The sequence below is a fragment of the Phaenicophaeus curvirostris genome, chromosome 14 (assembly GCF_032191515.1).
Source record: "Phaenicophaeus curvirostris isolate KB17595 chromosome 14, BPBGC_Pcur_1.0, whole genome shotgun sequence".
Lineage (NCBI taxonomy): Eukaryota > Metazoa > Chordata > Aves > Cuculiformes > Cuculidae > Phaenicophaeus > Phaenicophaeus curvirostris.
In genome coordinates, this window is record NC_091405.1 from 5,773,946 (window position 1) to 5,793,788 (window position 19,843).

The 19,843-nt window shown below is 44.2% G+C and overlaps 1 protein-coding gene across 1 annotated transcript in view; it reads right to left on the minus strand.

The window, feature by feature from the left end:
• Positions 1-235: 235 nt before the first annotated feature.
• Positions 236-19,843, minus strand: part of GLG1 (golgi glycoprotein 1) — an 86,453-nt gene continuing 66,845 nt past the window's right edge. Inside the window, exons 11-26 of the mRNA XM_069868672.1 lie at positions 19,458-19,611; positions 17,800-17,937; positions 16,867-16,953; positions 15,938-16,000; positions 15,092-15,205; positions 14,674-14,762; positions 13,672-13,789; positions 12,589-12,681; positions 11,901-12,038; positions 10,542-10,665; positions 10,048-10,190; positions 9,715-9,816; positions 8,981-9,088; positions 8,220-8,340; positions 6,151-6,257; positions 236-5,389 (exon numbers count right to left, since the gene is read on the minus strand). Of these exons, the coding sequence (XP_069724773.1) occupies positions 5,222-5,389; positions 6,151-6,257; positions 8,220-8,340; positions 8,981-9,088; positions 9,715-9,816; positions 10,048-10,190; positions 10,542-10,665; positions 11,901-12,038; positions 12,589-12,681; positions 13,672-13,789; positions 14,674-14,762; positions 15,092-15,205; positions 15,938-16,000; positions 16,867-16,953; positions 17,800-17,937; positions 19,458-19,611 (1,867 nt within the window). The 3' untranslated portion in view covers positions 236-5,221. The remainder of the gene's footprint in view (positions 5,390-6,150; positions 6,258-8,219; positions 8,341-8,980; positions 9,089-9,714; positions 9,817-10,047; positions 10,191-10,541; positions 10,666-11,900; positions 12,039-12,588; positions 12,682-13,671; positions 13,790-14,673; positions 14,763-15,091; positions 15,206-15,937; positions 16,001-16,866; positions 16,954-17,799; positions 17,938-19,457; positions 19,612-19,843) is intronic.

The window sequence follows — 19,843 nt, forward strand, 5'->3', positions numbered from 1 at the left end:
CGCCCCTCCATAGCAACCAATGGAGTCTCCGAGCCCCGCCCATTGTGGGCGTGGCCTCGCTATGCCCCGCCCCATTCCACAACAACCAATGGAGTCTCTGACCCTGCTTATTGTGGGCGTGGCCACACTCAAACCCCGCCCCTCCATAGTAACCAATGGAGTCTCCGAGCCCCGCCCATTGTGGGCGGGGCCTCGCTAAGCCCCGCCCCCAGGCCCAGGAATCAGCCACCACCAGTACAAACCTGCAGACTCTTTTTATTAAATTCTCCCATTTCATCTGTACAGAGGAAAAAAAAAAACCGAGAAAAAAAAAAAGAGGAAAAAAAAAAAAGCACGTTATTACGTTCAGAATCTCAGTAACATCTCAAAATTACACAGCATGAACATGTAAAATAAAACCAAACCAAACCGAGGGCCGGCTGGCCGGGGTTTATACACAGAGAGGGGAAACGATTTACAAAAGTCTTGTTCATGTCACATTTGGAAATAAAAAATGAAGAGAGCGAGCTTGAACAGCGCCTGCTGCAGGCCGGGGGCACCGGGGCTCCCTCATCACGGCGGCCCCGGGGTCCCCCCGGTCGCCCCACCAGCACCAGAGGCTACAGGCCAACATCACCCCCCTTCCCTCGCCCTGAGCTCAGCCTTTCCCACCACGAGAGCTCCACAAACGTTGCTACTGGGTAAACCCAGGGGCAGCGAGCTGGGATTTCCACCCAGGAAGGGATGGGTTTGCTTTGGGGCAGCTACGTAATGGAATCTGGGTGTTGCAGGAGGAGAAAACAGCAACCTGCCTCTGGCCAGGGAGTGGGAAGGTGTTATTCCTCCTCCCTGTCCACGCAGGCAGCACTCAGGGACTCCAGCTAGAGGGTCTGATGTAGGAATCTGTCTTTCATTTTCCAAGTTGAATCATAGAATACTTTGGGTCAGAAGGGACTTTAAATATCATCCCATTCCAACCCTCCTGCCATGGGCCCGAGGCTCCATCCATCCTGGTTTGGGTCCCCTCTAACCAGGATCACCTGGTTCGGCCCCCGCGCAGGGAGACAGCGCAAAGATCAGTACCTGGGACCTGCCTTGAAGCTCTGAAACCCTGCGATTAAGAAGGTGCTGTCGCCACAGAGCTGTGCTTTAAACAGAGGCAGAAGTGCTAGGTGAAATGCCCCGGTCTCGTTTCGCACTCATGCACTCACACACACCTCAAAAACTACCTTTTTTTAAACAAATCTGATAAAGTAAAAAAAAAAAAAAACAAAACAACCAACTTACTACAATCTTCTTTCAACTAAATAATAAAAGTTGCGTTTTAACAGAAGTTGCCATCCAGCCTGAATGCAATTCCTCTACAATATTATGGGATTCCAGTGATCCCTCTGGCCCTCAGGTTCCCTCCCTCTGCACCACCCTTGGAGATATTTGCTCCTCTCTGTTCTTTCTCACACAACGGGCTCACTGCGGGTTCTTTCAGAATAACACTGACTCTATTCACATGGACTTTTAAGTGTTAAGTTCTTTGTTATGGAATTATTTGAGCGTCACTAGGGCTTTTCCAGCCCTTACGCAGACGTACAGGTACTCGGCTCGCCGGACACTACTTGAAGTGCCAGGAATTCTGTCCCTACCCAGACAAGTCACTCCAGCAGCCAGAACGACGGAGGCGAGGCAGGAGAATCCCAAGTTGAAACTCAGCAAAAGGACGTGATCAAACAATAAATAAGCTTACGAAGGCCAATAAGAATGAACACTAACGGGCTAGCAGGAGTGAAGTAACAAGGTGCGCATCGTGCACGGTCCCCCTTACCTATGGCATCCAAATATGAGCCATAGTTTAGGAGCCACAGCTTGTTAGCCGTTGCAGCAGTGGGAGGGAAACAGAGCCGCACGCCTCGCCAGGCCCCTGTCATCTAGCCCTTCTGTACAGCCACGGGAGCTTCCGCATCGCCATGTCTAAACGAGCTCTCCAAGGGGTCTGGTGATGGCAAGGAGAAAAAGCAACCAACCTCCTCCTGAACTGCCTTCTGTGGCAGGCAGCCTTCTCCACCGAGACTTGCAAAGGGAAAGGGGTGCCCCTGGGTTTGCCACAGTGACACTCTTGGCTGATGGCAGCTATTTCTAGCACTTTCTATTAGACTGGTGAAGCTATAAAGGCTTCCTCAAGTTCAAGGCAACAGCAGTGTTTCTTACAACCACTTCTTCCTCTCCCTGCAATGGAAAATGGTTACCTGCAGGCAAGGGGTTGTGTTGGCAACAGCACAAGCAGGTTATTTTTGGAAGAGAACTTGCGTAGGCTTCTGTGCCTGACACCTCTAGATTTCATGTATACGTGAGAAGGAAGAAGATGTTTCAAGACTGGGATTGGTAGCCTTCTAGTCATGGACAAAAGCAAATTTGGTCACTAGCAGTGCCAGGGAGCCCTATTTTAAGAAGTGAACAGATAACGATGCTCAGAGACATAACAGGCCAGACCCTTTGCCAGTGTCACACCTTTACAAGGAGGGTCTGTGCCTCAGAGTGACAAAATGCATCGAAGGGAATCACACAGAAATGTATTTGCTATCCTATCTTTGCTTCAGAGGACCCCCAGACACACACCTGTAACCATCCCAGAGCACTCACACCGAAACCAGGCGAGCACCACCGACTGTAGACTAACACTGCCACAGACCACAAACTCCTAAAGCACCGCTCCAGGCACCCTTACCATAACCTTGTCTAAATTAAAACGCAAAAAAACCCAGAAAGCTTTATATCTGAGAGTAAAGAAAGTCACCTTCAGAGCTGAACAGAGTTTACATTCAGAACTATGGCTACAAACCTACAATTTTCACCGCAATGTCTTCTGGAATTTAGTGGAAGATGCTATTTCTAGACAATTAACCATCTAATTAGGCTTTTCAAGCTAATCAGGTTACAAAATGCCTTTTCAAAAAGTCACAACAGTTTAAAAAAAGCCCTCTGACAGCAATTTAAATACGCCCGATAGACATCTTGAGAAGCAGGACTCGTGCCAAGCAGGCAAAGATCCCACTTCCCTTGCCGGCAACTCTGTGAACACACCCATCTCACAGCAGTAATTTCAACGCTCTGTCAAGTGAAACAATAAACAGTTATAATTGCCAAACTACCACTCGTGGTGTTATACACCTGTGCTACCTCAAGAGACACCATCATCCGTTCCTTTTCTGCTCTGCTTCACATTGACAGAAGGCCAGTTAAGCTCTATTAGCACCAGGGAAGAGGGGTGGGAGAAAGAATTTAGGCTTAATTTCCGTTCTACCTAACCACTTAACTGCAATCTTGCCATGCACTAATTCGCCACTGAACCGTCAGACATTCTCCACTGCTTGCCTCGTGTGCGTAATAATTTGATATAAAAACAGACGAGTTTATGAACAACTCACTAGCGTAGTAAGTCTAAGACGATATCACTAAGAGTTCGCTGTCCATCCTCAGGGCAGGATGACGTTACGCTTGCAAAAAGCTTCAGTTGCAGCAAAAGCTCACAGTATTTCGTGTACGCCATTCTGTACACACAGCATCATCAGCATCAGCCGGTCCACGCTCCAAAGTGTCTCAAAACCACTTCCATTGTCCTCAAGAAGAATGCAGAGAACTGGAAGTGGCAGGTCTTACCTAGTAGTGCACTAAGGGGAAAAACAAAGTCATGGTTCAAGCATCAGCCTAAGTTGGACAGTTTCAGGCACGTGAATTTACTGCAGCACAAGCAGGTGAGCACATCTAAAAGGCGAATAAAGCACATCCTACTGTACACAGGGACTCTGGTGCAGCCACTTCTAGATCTCACGAACACGCTCAACGTTTCAGCCAAAGCACGTGGCTTTTGACCTTCACAACTCCTTGTACTTGAGGAACAACAGTGACAAAGAGGCAGCGCAACTACTGGTGCAGCTTTTCTGAAACACCTTCTTTGGGTTCTCGGGTACACGTATCATGTTCTGGGAGTGTAACAATATACAGCGTGAGTGCACGCGCTGATGGTAACAATGTGAAAGTGATTTCCCTTAAAGATCCAGATGTTTCTGCCTTTCATACAACACTATCATCCACTCCTCCTTTTGGACCAGCACCTATGCCCTACATCCTGGAGAACACCAGTTGCTATCCTTTATCAGTTGTGGTTATGGAAATGAAAAATACTCTTCAGTGCCACCACTCAAACCCCCAAGATCCCAACAGGCCAGGTACAAACCAGGGCACTAGCCCACAGGTATCTGGTTTACAGACAGCGCACATGGAGCGTTCACTGCTTTCTGGATCACTGACAAAGCACCACACTGCCAGCATGACAATACCAGCTGTAGATAAGACAGTTTGGAAGGGTAATAGCTTAACAGCAGCAAGGTAAAATAGAAGGAGTGTTAGAATCTTACTGCATCGTCACCCACAGAAGAAGTTGACTGAGTAACCGGTCAGGGCATTTCACGCCTGCTGACAGCAGCGCCAGACATTACTGAGAGGCTCTACCCGCCTCGCACCCACATCGTATCTTTAATCTACCGAAATACAAGTTGTACAGCTCACATGAGTATATGATCCTGGTTGGTATTTTATTCTATCTCGCAAGTGGCAGAGGAAGGAAGGGAGGGTACCTTTTCAGCCAGAAAAATCCACAGTAACAGAAGCAGGATATTCACACTAGAAGACACCAGCGACGGGTGTCCTTAGGGTGTCCACGACTACGATCTGGAGATGCTTTACATAAGATGAGCAAGATGTCCAAACCAATGTAAGATGTGGTGTAAGATGCAATTCACCCTTTAATTTCCCACTTTAATTTCACTCGGCCACAGAGGATGACTAGATTTCAATACGAACTGATACCTAAATCATATGGTCAGGATGTCTGTCTTTAAAAATGTACTTAAAAACTGCTTGAGCTGCAGGTCGTTTCAGTCTGATCCGGAGAGTGAAGGCAGTTCCAACAGTACAACAGAGACTTGTCTACAGGCAGGTAATCGAGAGTCTGCTAACAAAGGGGTAACAAAAGCTGCTGGCTGGGCTGCCAATGTTGCACACAAATTTTCATAGGATGAAGATGCCGTGGATGAGATCCAGGATGGGAAAACTGAGCCAACACCTGCTGCTGTTCTAATTATTTTGTTTTTTATTCTCCTCTCACAAGAGGGGGCGGGTAGACTATACAGAGGAGGGCTGTACAAAACCGGGCACTAGGCAGGCATTTCTTCAGCAGGCAATCCAGGCTCTACCTGTCCTTGAGCTCTCTTGTCACCCGTTTGGTGATGCGTCCACACATCAGGCCGACGAGGAAGAGTACACAGATGCCAACCGTGATCACAGACAGTATGTAATTCTTGGACGGAGAGGTCATAACTTGCATGGCAAGATCAGAAAAGCCTTCTGCTGGGGCGACCTGGACGAGAGAAGGGAAATAAATGAGCCAAGCCGTACTTTCCATTTAACCCCCAGCCTTGGCACTTATCAGGCTTTGTCTTTGCTGCTCCCTCAGACTTGGCCTGAAACACAAACAAACAGGCCAGCAACGATTCACCCGAAGGAAGAACAGCTCAGGGGACTGGGTTGTAACAGAAGTTTATAGAATCATAGAATCCCTAGGTTGGAAAACGCCTTTGAGATCATCAAGTCCAACTGTTCCTGTCCACTACTAATCCATATCGCTGAGCACTACACCTTCTTGTCTTTTAAACGCCTCCAGGGACGGGGACTCAACCACCTCCCTGGGCAGCCTCTGCCAGTGCCCGAGAACCCTTCTGGTGAAGAAATTTTTTCCTGGTGTCCAATCTGAACCTCCCTTGGTGCAACTTGAGGCCATCTCCTCTCATCCTGTCACTTGGGCGAAGAGAGCAACACCCATCAGGGTTCTGATGACCCTATTTTAACTGCCCCAGACTTTCTCTAGAGAAGGTCAAGCCTTGTGTGTACAAAAGACAGTTTAATTCTGCACTGCTGAACTGCATCCCAGAAACAGAGAAAGCAAGATATAAAAGTTAAAAAAAGGAGACTCGATCTCAATTTTTCTGGACCAAATACTAAGCTTTAGAGACAAGGATTTCATTACAGCAGAAGTTTTACACAAATAGCTTGCAAAAGAAAGATCCAATGCAAAAAAAAAAAAAAAAAGATGTAGTTCACCAAAACCCTTTACTTTTTTACCTTTGCAGCATAGCTCCACATTTCAATACGATCGTTAAGGCGTTTCTTGCATTCGGGCTGCAACCTCACACGCTTATCTTCCAGAGCTTCCATTAAGCACGACATTTCTGTAATGTGGAGAAGATGGTGTTATGAGATAGAAACAGTGGCTTCAACAACAGGCTGTGGGAAGACTGCTGGAAAGGGACACTTCAATTCATAGCATGACAGAATCATAGAATGGTTTGGGTTGGAAGGGACCTTAAAGCTCATCCTGTTCTACCTCCTGCCACGGCAGGGACACCTCCCACTGGATCAGGCTGCCCAAGGCCCATCCAACCTGGCCTGGACACCTCCAGGGATGGGGCAGCCACAGCTTCCCTGGGCAACCTGGGCCAGTGTCTCACCACTCTCATTGTGAAGAAATTCCTCCTTATGTCTAGTCTAAATCTGCCCCTCTCCAGTTTATCCCCACTGCCCCGAGTCCTACATTTGCACATTCAATGATCTTTTCTCAAAATCCCATGCTGCTATCCTTCAGAGAGAGCTACATCAAATTCAGCTCAGGAAAAAAAACATGGTGTAACTTCTTAGGCTTGTTAGGGCTTTCTTTTGATCAACAAAATGTTTTCAAAAGGTTTAACTTCCCGATTTTTCACATAGCACTGTGCAAAGGAAATGGGATCACAATGTTCTGGGTGCCTACGAGTGCCTCAGCTAACTTATAAACTCTTTTACATGTTCATACGAGACACTGACACTAAATTTTCTATTTTATGCTTACACTGCCTTACTTGAATAATCCCTAATTGGATGCTTTATGCTTTGCAGTGAAGCGTTATTTTGTTCATAGCAAACAGGCTGCAAATTTTAAACTAACTCCAGACTTTTCAAACACAATTGCCAGCTCAAACACTCAGAGGCAGATCCCTTTCTACACTCCAGGCTTCTGCACGCCTTCAGCGCAAACACATCAGAACACGCATCAAAAGAGCAGCGAAACAGGAATAAACAAAGGATATCCAGAAGTTCAGAAAGGCATTCAGTAAGCAGCATGAAAGACAATGATCAGGAAAACATCTGGCTGCTGTTTTTAATGCCAGATAAACTCAGAAAGGTGGGAACATTAAGAATTTTATTTCCCTCTAGCTTTCCTTAAACAGCCATACACACTGCTCAGCTAGCTAACGTAACAGCAGGAACAAAGCAAGAGCTTGACCTCAAACAGGAAAAGAATGGGTTAGGAAATGCTTAAATAAATCATGTTTCAAGTGGTCTGAACCTGATGAACTCAGTCTTAGGAGACCTGGACCAGCTAATGAAGTCTGAAAGCCTTCAGCTGCTACATTAATTTAGGAAATGTGGTAAAGATGACCTACTCTCCGTAACAATGGACAAGAATAAACCGGGATATTTAAGCAGAAAGAAAAATGAGGATCAAAGCATTTCAGTTGAATTTTGTCTGTCAAAAATACTGAAACAAAGAAGCCAACCGTGGACAAAGACCGACATAAAGAAAGGACGACCAAGGGGATTAGCTAGGAACGAATCCTGTGACCCCAAATTAATTTGCTTCTGTATGAGATGCAGCTTAGTTCCAGGGAAGCTTTTGATGCATTCTGATACAACACTACCCTAAGTAAGCTTGGGAACTGAATCCTGTGTGAAGTCGATACAGAGTGGGAGATAAACCGCACTGAAAAATGAATCCACGCGCTTCAGTCCCTGTGTATTAAGAGCTCTTTTTCAACAGGATTTAACCAAGGGGGGATTTTACAGAAGAGTTATGGATCTGCTATGACACACTGTTGTCTGTAATCATATAAAAGATGAATACCAAATACACTCATTCAATTTGCAGATAAGGCTGCAAGGCTGTTACATCAGGATTAAAGAACTGGTCCCACCTTGGACACAAGGAAGGAATTCATGACAATCAACATCTTGGGGCACCCACCACCACAGCCATTCCACTTCATTACCCACAGAGGACTGTGACAAGATCTGGTACTTGAGATAAGCAGCGTTCTCTCACCAGCATTAAGGCCCTCAGGACTGAGAGGTTACAGGAGTAAAGCACAAGCACTTACGGCGTCCCCTCCCTGGTGGGATGGCAGCACAGTGGTGTTTGATGTCTAGGGCACAGGCTGTGTGGAGCACTGGGTCAACAAATATATCTGCTTTGCTTTCTTTCAGCATGTTGAGTACTTCCTGGAGAGGGGGAAATTACAAGTACATCTCAAAAAAAAAGAAGTGAGAACTAAACTTATACTCTTAAAGTTTCTGAAAGGTGCACCATCTTTTTAAAGCCAGGATCATGACAAAAACCACTTCTGTCTCTGGATAAGGCTATGAATGTTGGTTAACGCTGGATTAAATGTCCTGGTTTATATAGGTTACCATAGTTACAGTTATTAAAACACCCGCATTAATCTAAAACATGAAGTCAATAGGCTAGGGTTATTTCAGTTAGAACTGAAATAAGGTGTCACAGCCACAGGGGCAACTTCTACAGCCCCTGATCACAGCCAGTGCTAGACCACATCCAGCTCTCAGGAAGCCTGCAATGAAGACAGCAACAGAAAACAGCAGCAGCAAGAAACTTTGGCAACCATAAACAAGAAAGGATCCAAGCCTGGAACTGCAAAGGAGGGAGGCATTGTCAGCACAATTTTCACTGGCAAATTGAAATTGAATTGAATCGCTGCAGGCCAGAACAGAAATACGTAAGGAAATTTGCAGAGCTCCGGCTTCATACTAGCCAGCACACGGCCTGGACCGCGGTCTGGAAAAATCAGACTTCTGCAGGGATTGGATGCCTTTCAGAGCGCGTTCAATATATTTCCTTTACCTTCTTACACATTTCTGTTTTTATTTTCAGCAGATTCACTTTGAGGCATTCTTCTACCTGCCCGGTTTGCTCCTGAGCTGCTGCTTCTTCTGCACACAAGCTGGAAATCTGTTTTCAAAAAGGTATTTTAACATAAGTAGTTCACAACAATTTTTCTGCCGTTTAGGACATCTGTATCTCAATACATTATTTCATCACAGAGTGCATTGAGAGAACACACAATGAGACACTTCCCCTTCCAGAATCCCCAGAGCCAAACGCTGCTTGGCTCACGCAATATGCATTCCCTTTGAACCCCAACAGCAAAGTCAACAGCACTGTACCGAAAGGGAAGCAGGGATGAAAACAGGGTAGAAATAACGTTAACACAGGACATAAGCAATACTCGAGACACGGCTGATTCATTTATCAGAATTGAAAGCTCAAAATCCAACTGGATTCCAGTGAAGGCTGACAAGACCAGAGAGCTTGCACTCATTTGTTATAACAGGAATGCACTGTTTTTCCATGGTCACAAGTCTTGAACAAATGAGATCCCAGATGAAAAAAATAACTTTATATGAGCACCCCACAAGAAACTGCAACTCTTGCGCACTAGATAAAATCACAAGCAGAGAACCTGACTGGCCAGAAGCAGTTCAAAGGGGCTTTTTATTTGTTTCAATTATCAGGATAGTTCACGTTTCATGAAAGTTTTCATCCCAAAAAAGCAGCTGTGGAGTTACTTCTCCTACCTCATCAGAACAGTGCATCTGAAGCTGAGGATCCAGCCGATAATCAAGAGCCGATTCCTGGATTATCACTCGAATTTGGTCCTCACAGTCTGGAGAGAGACGCTATTAAGCGGAGAAAGTCATTAACCCATTCAACGACCTTCATTTTCATACACCTTGCATTTTCACCCCTGTATTCTGTAATACTGGTATAACAGCATAAAAACTCGTTTCTGTACAGCCTGTTACGTACACAGAACACGCCACAAGCCCAGGTTTGATTTGTTATTCAATGACTGCTCCCCAAGCACAATTGTGCACAGTCTCCCATTTGCATTCACCGGCTCTGCTCACCTGGTCTGCATATTTCAACTTCAGGCATGAGATGACTTGTCCTTCCAACTCTGTATCATCCTTGGCCCTATTCAGGATATTCTGGCAGAACTTTGGGATGTCTGCTTTGCACGCCTTCCTGAGCACTGGATTTAAGCGGTAATCTAAGCGGGAAAGACGAGAGAAGCTCAGCAGTGTAGACATCTCTTCAGATTACAGAATATAACGCTCCAAAAGAGATTTGATACAAATCTCCTGGATGACGTTGTACCAGCAATACATTTAATTTAGGGGGGGAAATAGTATTTTTTCACATGGAATTTTAACTTCTGAGGGAAGAGTTTCAGGAGCAAAGCAGATAATAACACATGTTGCTCCTCAAGAACTTGACTGAATTAAGTCACTGTGTGCCCCGACAAGCATGAAGGAGAATAAAATAAAGCAAATATTCTCTCAGCCCTGCAGACCACTCAACGGCTCAGGCAGGTAAGTTAAATTCTTTCAGAAGAGGATACCTGTGTTCTGTGTAATCTGGCGCTTGGTAATCATTTGCTTGCATTTAGGATCCATCACTTCACTGTTCTTGTTTTGTTTCAAACACTGCAACATATTTTTTGAGTCTGCTTCTGGACAAAACCGCTACAAAAAAACCCAAAAAACCAAATTTCATCAATAAGCACTTGAAAAACCAAATCCACCACCTCTTCTTAAAAAGAATGGTGCTACCCTGTAACCTGACTATTGGTGTAAATATCTCTGCTTATGGAGTGAGCTTTAAGCCATATAGGTTTGATCGGCTTCTGGGCACCAGCTTGTGTTGGCAAATCAAAAGCAATTTGCCTTCATTTTCTATTCCTGAATTACAGCACATTTTCCAAGAAATACACACCAAATTAGGTCTCCCACCCAACTACTTTCACTCCCCTTTATTTTAGAAACTGAAAAGGGAATCTTTCAAGTCTACACACACACCACTGCCGTGCACAAATGCTGGCTGGACAAAGCGACAGACAAGGACTTCATTAGTAACACCCAGGACAAACTGAGATCAATATGGAAGGAGAAAGCTGAGAACTGATACTGATTTGCCCATTCCTGTCCTGAGTCAGATAATCAAAAATGAACCAAATCACCCAAAATTCAGACCAAGGCACTCATTTCTTCTGTTAGCAACCAGTTCTGTGGCGGAAGATAAGGCTGTTGCATCTTCTAATGCTCACCATTTTGGTGAGGTTACAAGGTTTTTATTTAAAAGCATGAGTCTGTACTGGAGAGCAATAAATTCTCAGGATGTTCTGCTTTGGGTGCAATATGGAGTCAGGGTACTGCACAAAGACCACACATATTAGTGTTTCAGGGCTTGCAATTTGGGCTGTCGTGTTGTATTAACATTCATCGCTGCTTGCCACGTGGTACCACTTTAAGCCAGCATTTCTAATTTTCAGGATTGTATGATTCTGCCTGCTTTATCATTCTGATGAAAGTATCCGTGCATCAGGCCAGGAGTGAACTGAAGATGTTACTCCTCTCTGTAATCGTAACTGCTTCATCTCTGCTATAAGCCAATCCAAATCCAAACCAACTGGATGAAAACTGTATTAGAAGCCTCGGCACAGACTTCCTCCTCAATTCTGCAGGCAGTTAGGAAGAAATTTATTAGCGCACAGGCTTTGATTATATATTTGGAGAAGTAAATTTGAAGAGAAGAGCCCTGAAGAAACCTCAACCTGATTCAGAGTTAATGATTATTGTGCAAAAAAGCAATCATACTTCTGAAACAACAGAGTCTTGTAAAAAGCCTTTATGGGAAGCTCAAAACTGACAGAATGCTCACATGCCAACCTGACCCTCTTAAATCAGCACGCGAGCATTACCTTGATCATCTGCTTGCAGACTCTCATGAGCGTGTAGTCCAGTTCTGGATCCATCATCTCTGTCTCCTGCAGTTTAAACACCTTCTGGTGGCACCGGGTACTCAACTGCTTCTTGATTTCTTTCAGGCATTCAATGATCTACAACACAGCATTACAACCTTAACAGACACCTTGTTGATACGATTCTGTCATATGCTGCTCAAAACACATAGCTGTGTGTTCCCTACAGCTGGTTTCACTTGATTTATGCAGCTCAGTTCCCAATGCCAAGATTTTTATCAGAAATCGTTACCAACACTTATTTCCAGGACTTGCTTTAAGCTCATCTTCTCTCACAAAGATGTAATGTGATGAAAAAGGCCACCTGGACTTAATCCAAACCCCCAAACCTCATCTTGCAGACATTACGCCTAAGAAATCTTTCACAACATTTGCAGCAACCACCTGCTAATAGCTTAAAACTAGCCTTAACTGAGGAATTAACTGCTCACAGCATTGCATTCACCCAGTATTAATGCTTGTGAACCAATGAGGGGGCAAAAAAATACGATTCAAAATAGTAATGAACAGTTTCAGTGGTACCAAAACGAAAACCTAACGCTGCACTCACAGAAGCAAAAGTATACCTTAAACGTTTTCTGAAATAAAAGTACAAATTAAATTGTAAATTATTAATAAAATCCATTACCTGAGCATTGCCATAGGGCACGTTTTGGCAGTAATTCTTGATGTCACTTTTACAAGCCTCATACAGCTCTGGTTCAAGCCTGATATCCTCTGTCTGGAAGATAAATTACAACACGAACTTTTAAGTGGGACTTTAAAGACTATTTTATTTCGTTACTCTATTCTAGAGCCGTCTACTCCCAAAAAGCAAGCAACTCCCACAACAGGAGGGTAAGTTTCTTTGAATTTTAAGGGTCTTGGATATGAGAAGTGGTGTCAGGGGGAGATCAACTTTGCAAATCCATGCAGTGGATCAGTTGGCTTTTTACACTGAAGGAGAGGTTTAAATTGAATTTTAGAGCCGGCAAGTTGTTTCCACTGCTTCTCCACATACAAGGGTCCAAGGCTGACAAAACATTTTCATAGGAAAGCTACAGAACATATTAGAAACAACTCAAATTCTGAGGGATTTAGAGGATGTGAATGAAATTTCCTCTTCTAGAGCTGCCCGACATTTTAATTCTTCCGTACAAAGCCAAGAGTGCTGCATCTTCTGATATGGGCCTGCTTGAGGTGACGCTTTAGCACTTAAACAATATATACTGGACAAAGATCTCGTGAGTTCATTGCTACAAGCACTGCAGCTGGAAGCTGAGAGGCAGCCTTGCCTACCCAAACAAATACTACTCTTATTTATCACTGAACAACTTAGAGCAGCTGGAGTCATGTTGCTTCATCTGTATTTGTTTCCTCAGTCTGTAAAATGAAGCTTTTATTCTCTCCTAGGGGACTGTAAGGACATCAGCACGTGTAGCACATTGCTATCTAACACTAAACATAATCACTTTGAGCTGAAATTCCAATGACCGTTACTTAGCTTGCCTTAGCCTTCATGAGACAATATTTAAGGCATAACGGTAGACAGTCATTACTTTCCCTGTGAAGGGCAATTGAGCCTCGTATTGTAAGAAGAGTGGAAAAAATAAATTAAATGCATCTTACAAATGAGCTTCCTTTTTTTTCACCAGGGTGGACAAACCAGGAAGCTTTAATTCAAGGACTTCGCTAGAAAAGCAGGTAGATCAAGAGTTTCATGCATGTTTACCATCTCTAGCTCCTCAACACGCAGCTGTTTGCGGCACTTCAGAGAGACCCTGTGCTCCTTGGCATCCTGCAAAGTATCATTGCGCACAGTTGTGCTCAGACAGATTACTACATCCACCCTGCAGAAAAGAAAACAGCTTTTTACTCACATACCCTTCACGGAGACCAGCCAAGATTGGTGTTGGATCACCACATCAGAGAAACTGACCCCAGGAATCAATCCAAAGACAACATAAAGTCCTTGCGCATCTATGCTTACTTGTAGCCTTGGTGCTGCCCTAGGCAGAGGAACTGGATCACAAATAAAACCTAAATCTAATGCTATCTGGTCAGACTCTAGATCAGCAGACAGGAACATAGTCAAAGTCTCACCACATCCATGCCCAGCAAAACCTCTGCTCTCAAATCATGCGCACACTTTAGAAAAGCTTTACTTAATCTCAGAAACAGATGAAGGTGAATACCTATGTGGCATTGCAAACAATCCTTTTGCACTATGGGAAGGGCATTTGTATCATAAAATGCAAACAGTCCTTCTGTCCACGAACTGGATTGACCTTGTGTGCAATTTAGCCGTACACCATTACAGCAGGCGATCAAAAAAAATCCTTGCGTTGAAACGAATAAACCAGCTAAAATAAGTGGGATATTTTCCCTTCCCAGATCAGCAACTGGAACAAAGGTGGCCTGCATCTTAGAAGATGATGAATTTAGCAAGGACACGAAACACCCTGGGACACGCAGTCCACTAATCATAATCGCTAGCTATTTTCAGCGCACGGAAAATAAAGAGGACGGGCTTATATGCAAGAGTAAAGAAGTAATTTTGAAGAGGCAGGCAGCGCCTCTACCTTAAATAAGTGCAGAATACAGTCACTAAGGGAAAACACAAACTCATCAGCCTTTAAAGGAAGTGCAGCATTTTCTGCCCCATCATGAAATGTCCTGTAAGGTTATTACGTATTTATACAATCAGATTGCTCTTTGGTCGGGTGCTACGTACTTCTTTTTGATGTTGGGGCAAAGTTTCAGCACATCCTCCTTGCAAGCCATTTTAAACTTATAGGAGAACCGAAAATCTTTCATTTGAACCTGCAAGAGAGAAATGAGGAAAAAAGCCAACCTTGGTAACCTGAAAGAAAACAATGAAAAGAGAAAGGGGGGCGTGGCATTGCTGAGAAAGTGGGGACTCTTATCTACTCTTCCTCAGGGAAGAAGGGGGGCCAGAAAAAAAAAAAAATCTCCAGAAGTGACCATTTATGACCAGGCACGCGAACACAACTGCTTGAATTCACAAGAGCACTTAATATGGTGGGAAATCCATCTCCAAGAGGGAGAGGTTTCATAATTAGCTAATTCCTGTCAACACCCTCAACGAACAGAACAGGCTTCCACTGATAACAGAGAAAAGTGCTGCTTACCAGCTGGAAATGAGTAACTCCGATTGCACATTTTTCATTCATTTCCTTCTGGTGTTTGTTCTGTATTAGACACTCCATCAGATCTCCAGAATCAATCTGGTTATCTGCAACCTCCTGAAAAACACCAAAAGGGCTTAAAAATGAGCTACTCTTACAAGTCACTATCTTTATGCTCCTTTAGTCCACTTTGATGAGGAAATAAGAGAATGTACAGTCCTGTTCTCTACTGTGAGCTTACACTCAACCATTAACTGAATACCTGAGAGTTGTACCACGCAAGTATTTACAGATACAGTTCAGAGAAGAATCCCCTCAGATACACGGAGTCATAGAATCACCACGTTGGAAAAGACCCACCGGATCATCGAGTCCAACCATTCCTATCAAATACTAAACCACTTTAGACTCAGAACAAGACACTGCAGAGACTCGGTGCTCACATCAAGTATAACAGTTAGGTGCCTTCATCGTTATTTAACTACTCAGTCCTAGAGCAATGTAGGGAGTTATTTCAGCAATGCTGAGAGACAGTGCCTGCAGGCAAAGGGGAAGGAAAAAAGTTGGTTTTAACCCACTGTAAAGAGAAACCTTTCCAATTACAGGACAATTTTCATCTTTAAACCTCTAGCTTTGTGGTAGGGCTCCAACAACAGCAGAAGCACTTGATGGAACTAAAGAATTCTCGTTTCAGGTGCTCTTTTTAATTAAAGACTTCCGTAACAGCATATCTCAGATTTTAGTTTTGAAGCGCAGAAAGTACATCAAGAATGAACATAAAACACCTCTAGCCTTTCCCACACAGCATGTCCCCCCCCACAGATTTGCGAGCTATTATGGAGAACTCACATGACAGAATGTCTGGATAATGGGCTCACACGCTCTCATCAGCAAGGCTTCAATTTGAATGTCCTGCCGAAAAGATGCAATATTTCATTTTCACAGTGAATGGACAAGAAAAAAGGCTCAGAAAAAAAACCTGTGATAACAAGTTAAACTCAACCCAGTTTACAGGGCTCAAAGATGCAATACAGACAGATCTGCCCTTCAGTTCTGGAAATCCAAGGTTCACTCTTGCCAACAAACTAGTAAATGCAAGACGGGACTTTCAGCTTAAGAGAAGAGCCTGGTCTCACAGAAACTCACTGCTTGGATAATTCAACCTTTGAACTGGACGCTACAGCACTAGGTATCACCTTACACCTAGATAGGAGCTAAAGATTTACGACAGTTCTGAGGAAACCATTTTGTAACCACTGAAAGGAAGCTTTCCTTAGGGCACAACGTACATTTTAAGAGATACGGAGAACAGCTTGGGGCAGGCTAGTCAAATATGCAGCTTCATAAAGTAAGTAAAGCTCCTGACCTCACCGAAAACCTCTTATGATGCACCTGGCAGTTATTTATTGCAAAATTTCTGGGATGGGGGAGGGAAGCTGTAATATGGAACTCAAAAATACCTTCAAGACAGACAAAAATGAAGTTCCATGCCGTATCCTGACTTGTACTAAAGGTAACAGCGTTACCTGTGCAAGAAATCTCACCTTCAGTACCTTAACTGATTTTTTTAAGCAGGGGAAGGGTCATCACCAGCTTAAAATCCTGAATTGTTGTTCATTTCTCTTCCTCAAGACCCCCACGATAACTTACATTGTACAGGGTAGAATGGGTGGTCTCTGCTTGATCCCAGAGAGCTGCGTTTCTGCAGCTACTCTAACATCACCTCAACTATCCACACGCTCAACTATCCCTTTATGCCAGGCTGGAAAAGTGCTCACCTCAGACTCCAGCTCTGTGAGGTTTCCCACTATGTCTCTGCAACCAGATGCCAAGTCGTCAAGATGGTCCTGAAGACATTCCAGCTCCTACGAAACCAGACATTTTAGTGCAAAACCCAAAAACCCTGTTTGAAAATTTGCACTTGAAATATTGTAACGTATATGAAACTACCCTCCTCCTTGTAAAGTCCTAAGTGTCATCTAACCCCACGCCTCTGCTAGCACTCCCAGAACATATATTTGTAGTAGTGACTGAGAATGTTGGTCTAGGATGTTACTGCTTGTTCCCAAAAGCTGCACGATGCACTTTCACTTCTGAAACATCACATTTAATTTGCCCCTCACATCACCTTAATGAGAGATTAATTACCCAAACTACTACCCAAATTACTACAAGTTATGACGGACACTTCAAAACGACAACGGTGCACGCTCTACTGCTTCTGCTGTCGAACGGCTCCTCCCCTACAGCCACGCTAGGGCACAGTGATTTAACATGAAGGTATTTGTTGAAACTTTGTGAAGTGGCAGCAGATGTTAGTTCAGTTCTGTATAAACACAGGAAGCGTGTCAGTATTTGCCAAGCGAAAATGGGATAAAGTTTATGTGGGAAATGTCAAGCACGTAATAGAATATTACAGATAAGAGTCAGGGTGAGGTGGAGTTGCTTCATTAAAGTCCTTCTCATAATTATTCCCTTCCTCCTTCTCATTCTACCGCACATTTGAACCTACTGAAGCCTTGCAGTAGGTGCAAAGCTACTTCACATCACCCATCTCTCAGTCTAGTGCAGATTATGTTTCAAACCACACACATTTTACTATGGTCTCAGCTACAAAGAGACGGCTAACAAGATGTCCCTTTCTCCCCTTTCTCGGTCTTCCCACTCCTCCAGTTCTGCAAGTCAATTAGCAGCGTTAGCGTGAACAGTACCTGCCCTGTCTCCGTTTTTTCACTGCACCACTTCCCCAAGTCAATCATGCACTTGTCCTGGAGGGCTGGGTCCAGCTTCACGTCCATGGCGCGTTGATGGAGGATTCTCTGCACCTCGGCTCTGCACTCGCGTGATAGCTGCCAAGAGGGTGAAGAGCATTTAGCGTCTGGGGTCTCTAAACCCATAGAATGCAAACAAGATGCTGTCAGGTAAGGCACTGAGAGTGACCACACTAAATCCATCCTGCTCGGCACAAGCCTGCTGGGGCCCCTACAAGCATCCAAGAATGTGAAGCGCTGACATTTAGTTGGGAAGGAGGCTCCTGTCATTCCACTAAAATAAATTTTATGTTCTTAAGCCTTCATTTTGCTTTTGAAATGAGATGTCAAAGCAGGTTCCTAGATTAGCAGCTGTAGACTGCTTCCGGAGAGGAAAGTCCAAATAGCTCCTGCCCTCAATACCAAAGGGAAAGCCCAGAATGAGGGCTGCAATTTCTCCTCAGCAATCTCCACCGCAGCACGTCACAATCAGCATTTGCCAAGAATGAAGAAGAAACAAATTGTAGAAAATCAAGGGAAACTGGCAGGGTGCTTGTCAGACCTAGAATGCACCAGTTGGAGCTTAAAACCACACATTTGAAAACCCAAAACACTGGAAGTTACCCAGACAGAAGTAATCTAACCTCGGAGGAGCGTGCTTTCAAACACTATGTTTCAAAATGACATCTGCTCCCTTAGCCTCCTTTCCACAAAAAAATATACACTTAAAAGCCTTTTCTCTCTCTGATACATTATTCGCAGGGTGGCTATTGATTTCTTTGGTCAGCACTAATATAAAATGGTATTTTAAAGTCTCAACTCAGCAGACTAAGAAACTGCATTAAAAAAAAAAATATTCCTAAAAGACAGATGATTTCAACTAATACTTGGCCTCTGCCACAAAAGACCTTTTAAACCAAGCTGTAGAAATTAATTTTTAAGGCAGGCCATTGTGTAAATCCAACTCCTAGGGGCTGTGTACACTACAGTGCTTAAAGAAACAGGATCAAGCACCCAGCTGCTTTCGAGGGAGCGCCTTGATAAAGGCACGAGGTGGCGGCAGACCTGAAAAGAGTAGCTCTGAACCAAGCAATTGGGATTATGGTGGATCTCCAGACCGCAGGGCAGCAAGCTGGATTCCTCCTGTCTTCTTTAAAGGCAGCATAAACACATTTACCAGTACAGCATGCTCCAAAGAACTGAAAGAATGCTTTCAATAGGAAGAATTTAATGGAGTGTAATGTGAAGTTATACTTAAATCATAACTTAATTAGGAACAGCCTAGGAAAGCAGGGCTTGAAACTCCTTTTCTGCATAAACCCAACTGCGCAGCTATGCTAGCTATCCACAGGGAACCACTTTCCTCCTTGGAAAGACAAGGGGAATGACTTACACTGTGTCGAAACAGATACACATAAGCTGTTGCCAGCACACAGTTCCCCCTGAAGGCAATTGTCACATCTTGCTGTGGCTGTTTTGCCTTACCAGAAGGACAACACAGACCTTCACAGCCCGCCTGAGGAGAACTCGGGCATCCGAAGCAGCGCAGGTACCACCTATGGGAAATGCTTTTAAATAGCTCTGGCGAGTCTTCGCAGTTTTAGCGCTCCAGCACTCACCCTCCTCCCTTGCTCCTCTGTGCGGTACGCGTGTCTGTACAAGCAGGAGAAAACAGCTCCAGGAGGCATCAGCTCACTGGTCTCATTCCAGCCATGGGTATGGCACAGACGGGAGGCATCCCCCTGACATTTGCGGTAGAGGACTGTATCCAACCTGCAAACAGAGAAGTTACCATTAGCAGTTCATTCAAACCTGTAACGTTTTTCATATTCTCAAATGCTTTCGAGGCAGAAAAATCTACTCTGAGTTTCATACATCACCACACTGTTTAGCAGCGGCGTCTCACCAATTAAACCAACAGGCAGTAAAATACCTGTCACTCAGTTTGGAACCAACTCCCTAATGTTGCAAAAATACACTGGGATCTTTAATTACAGATTACATC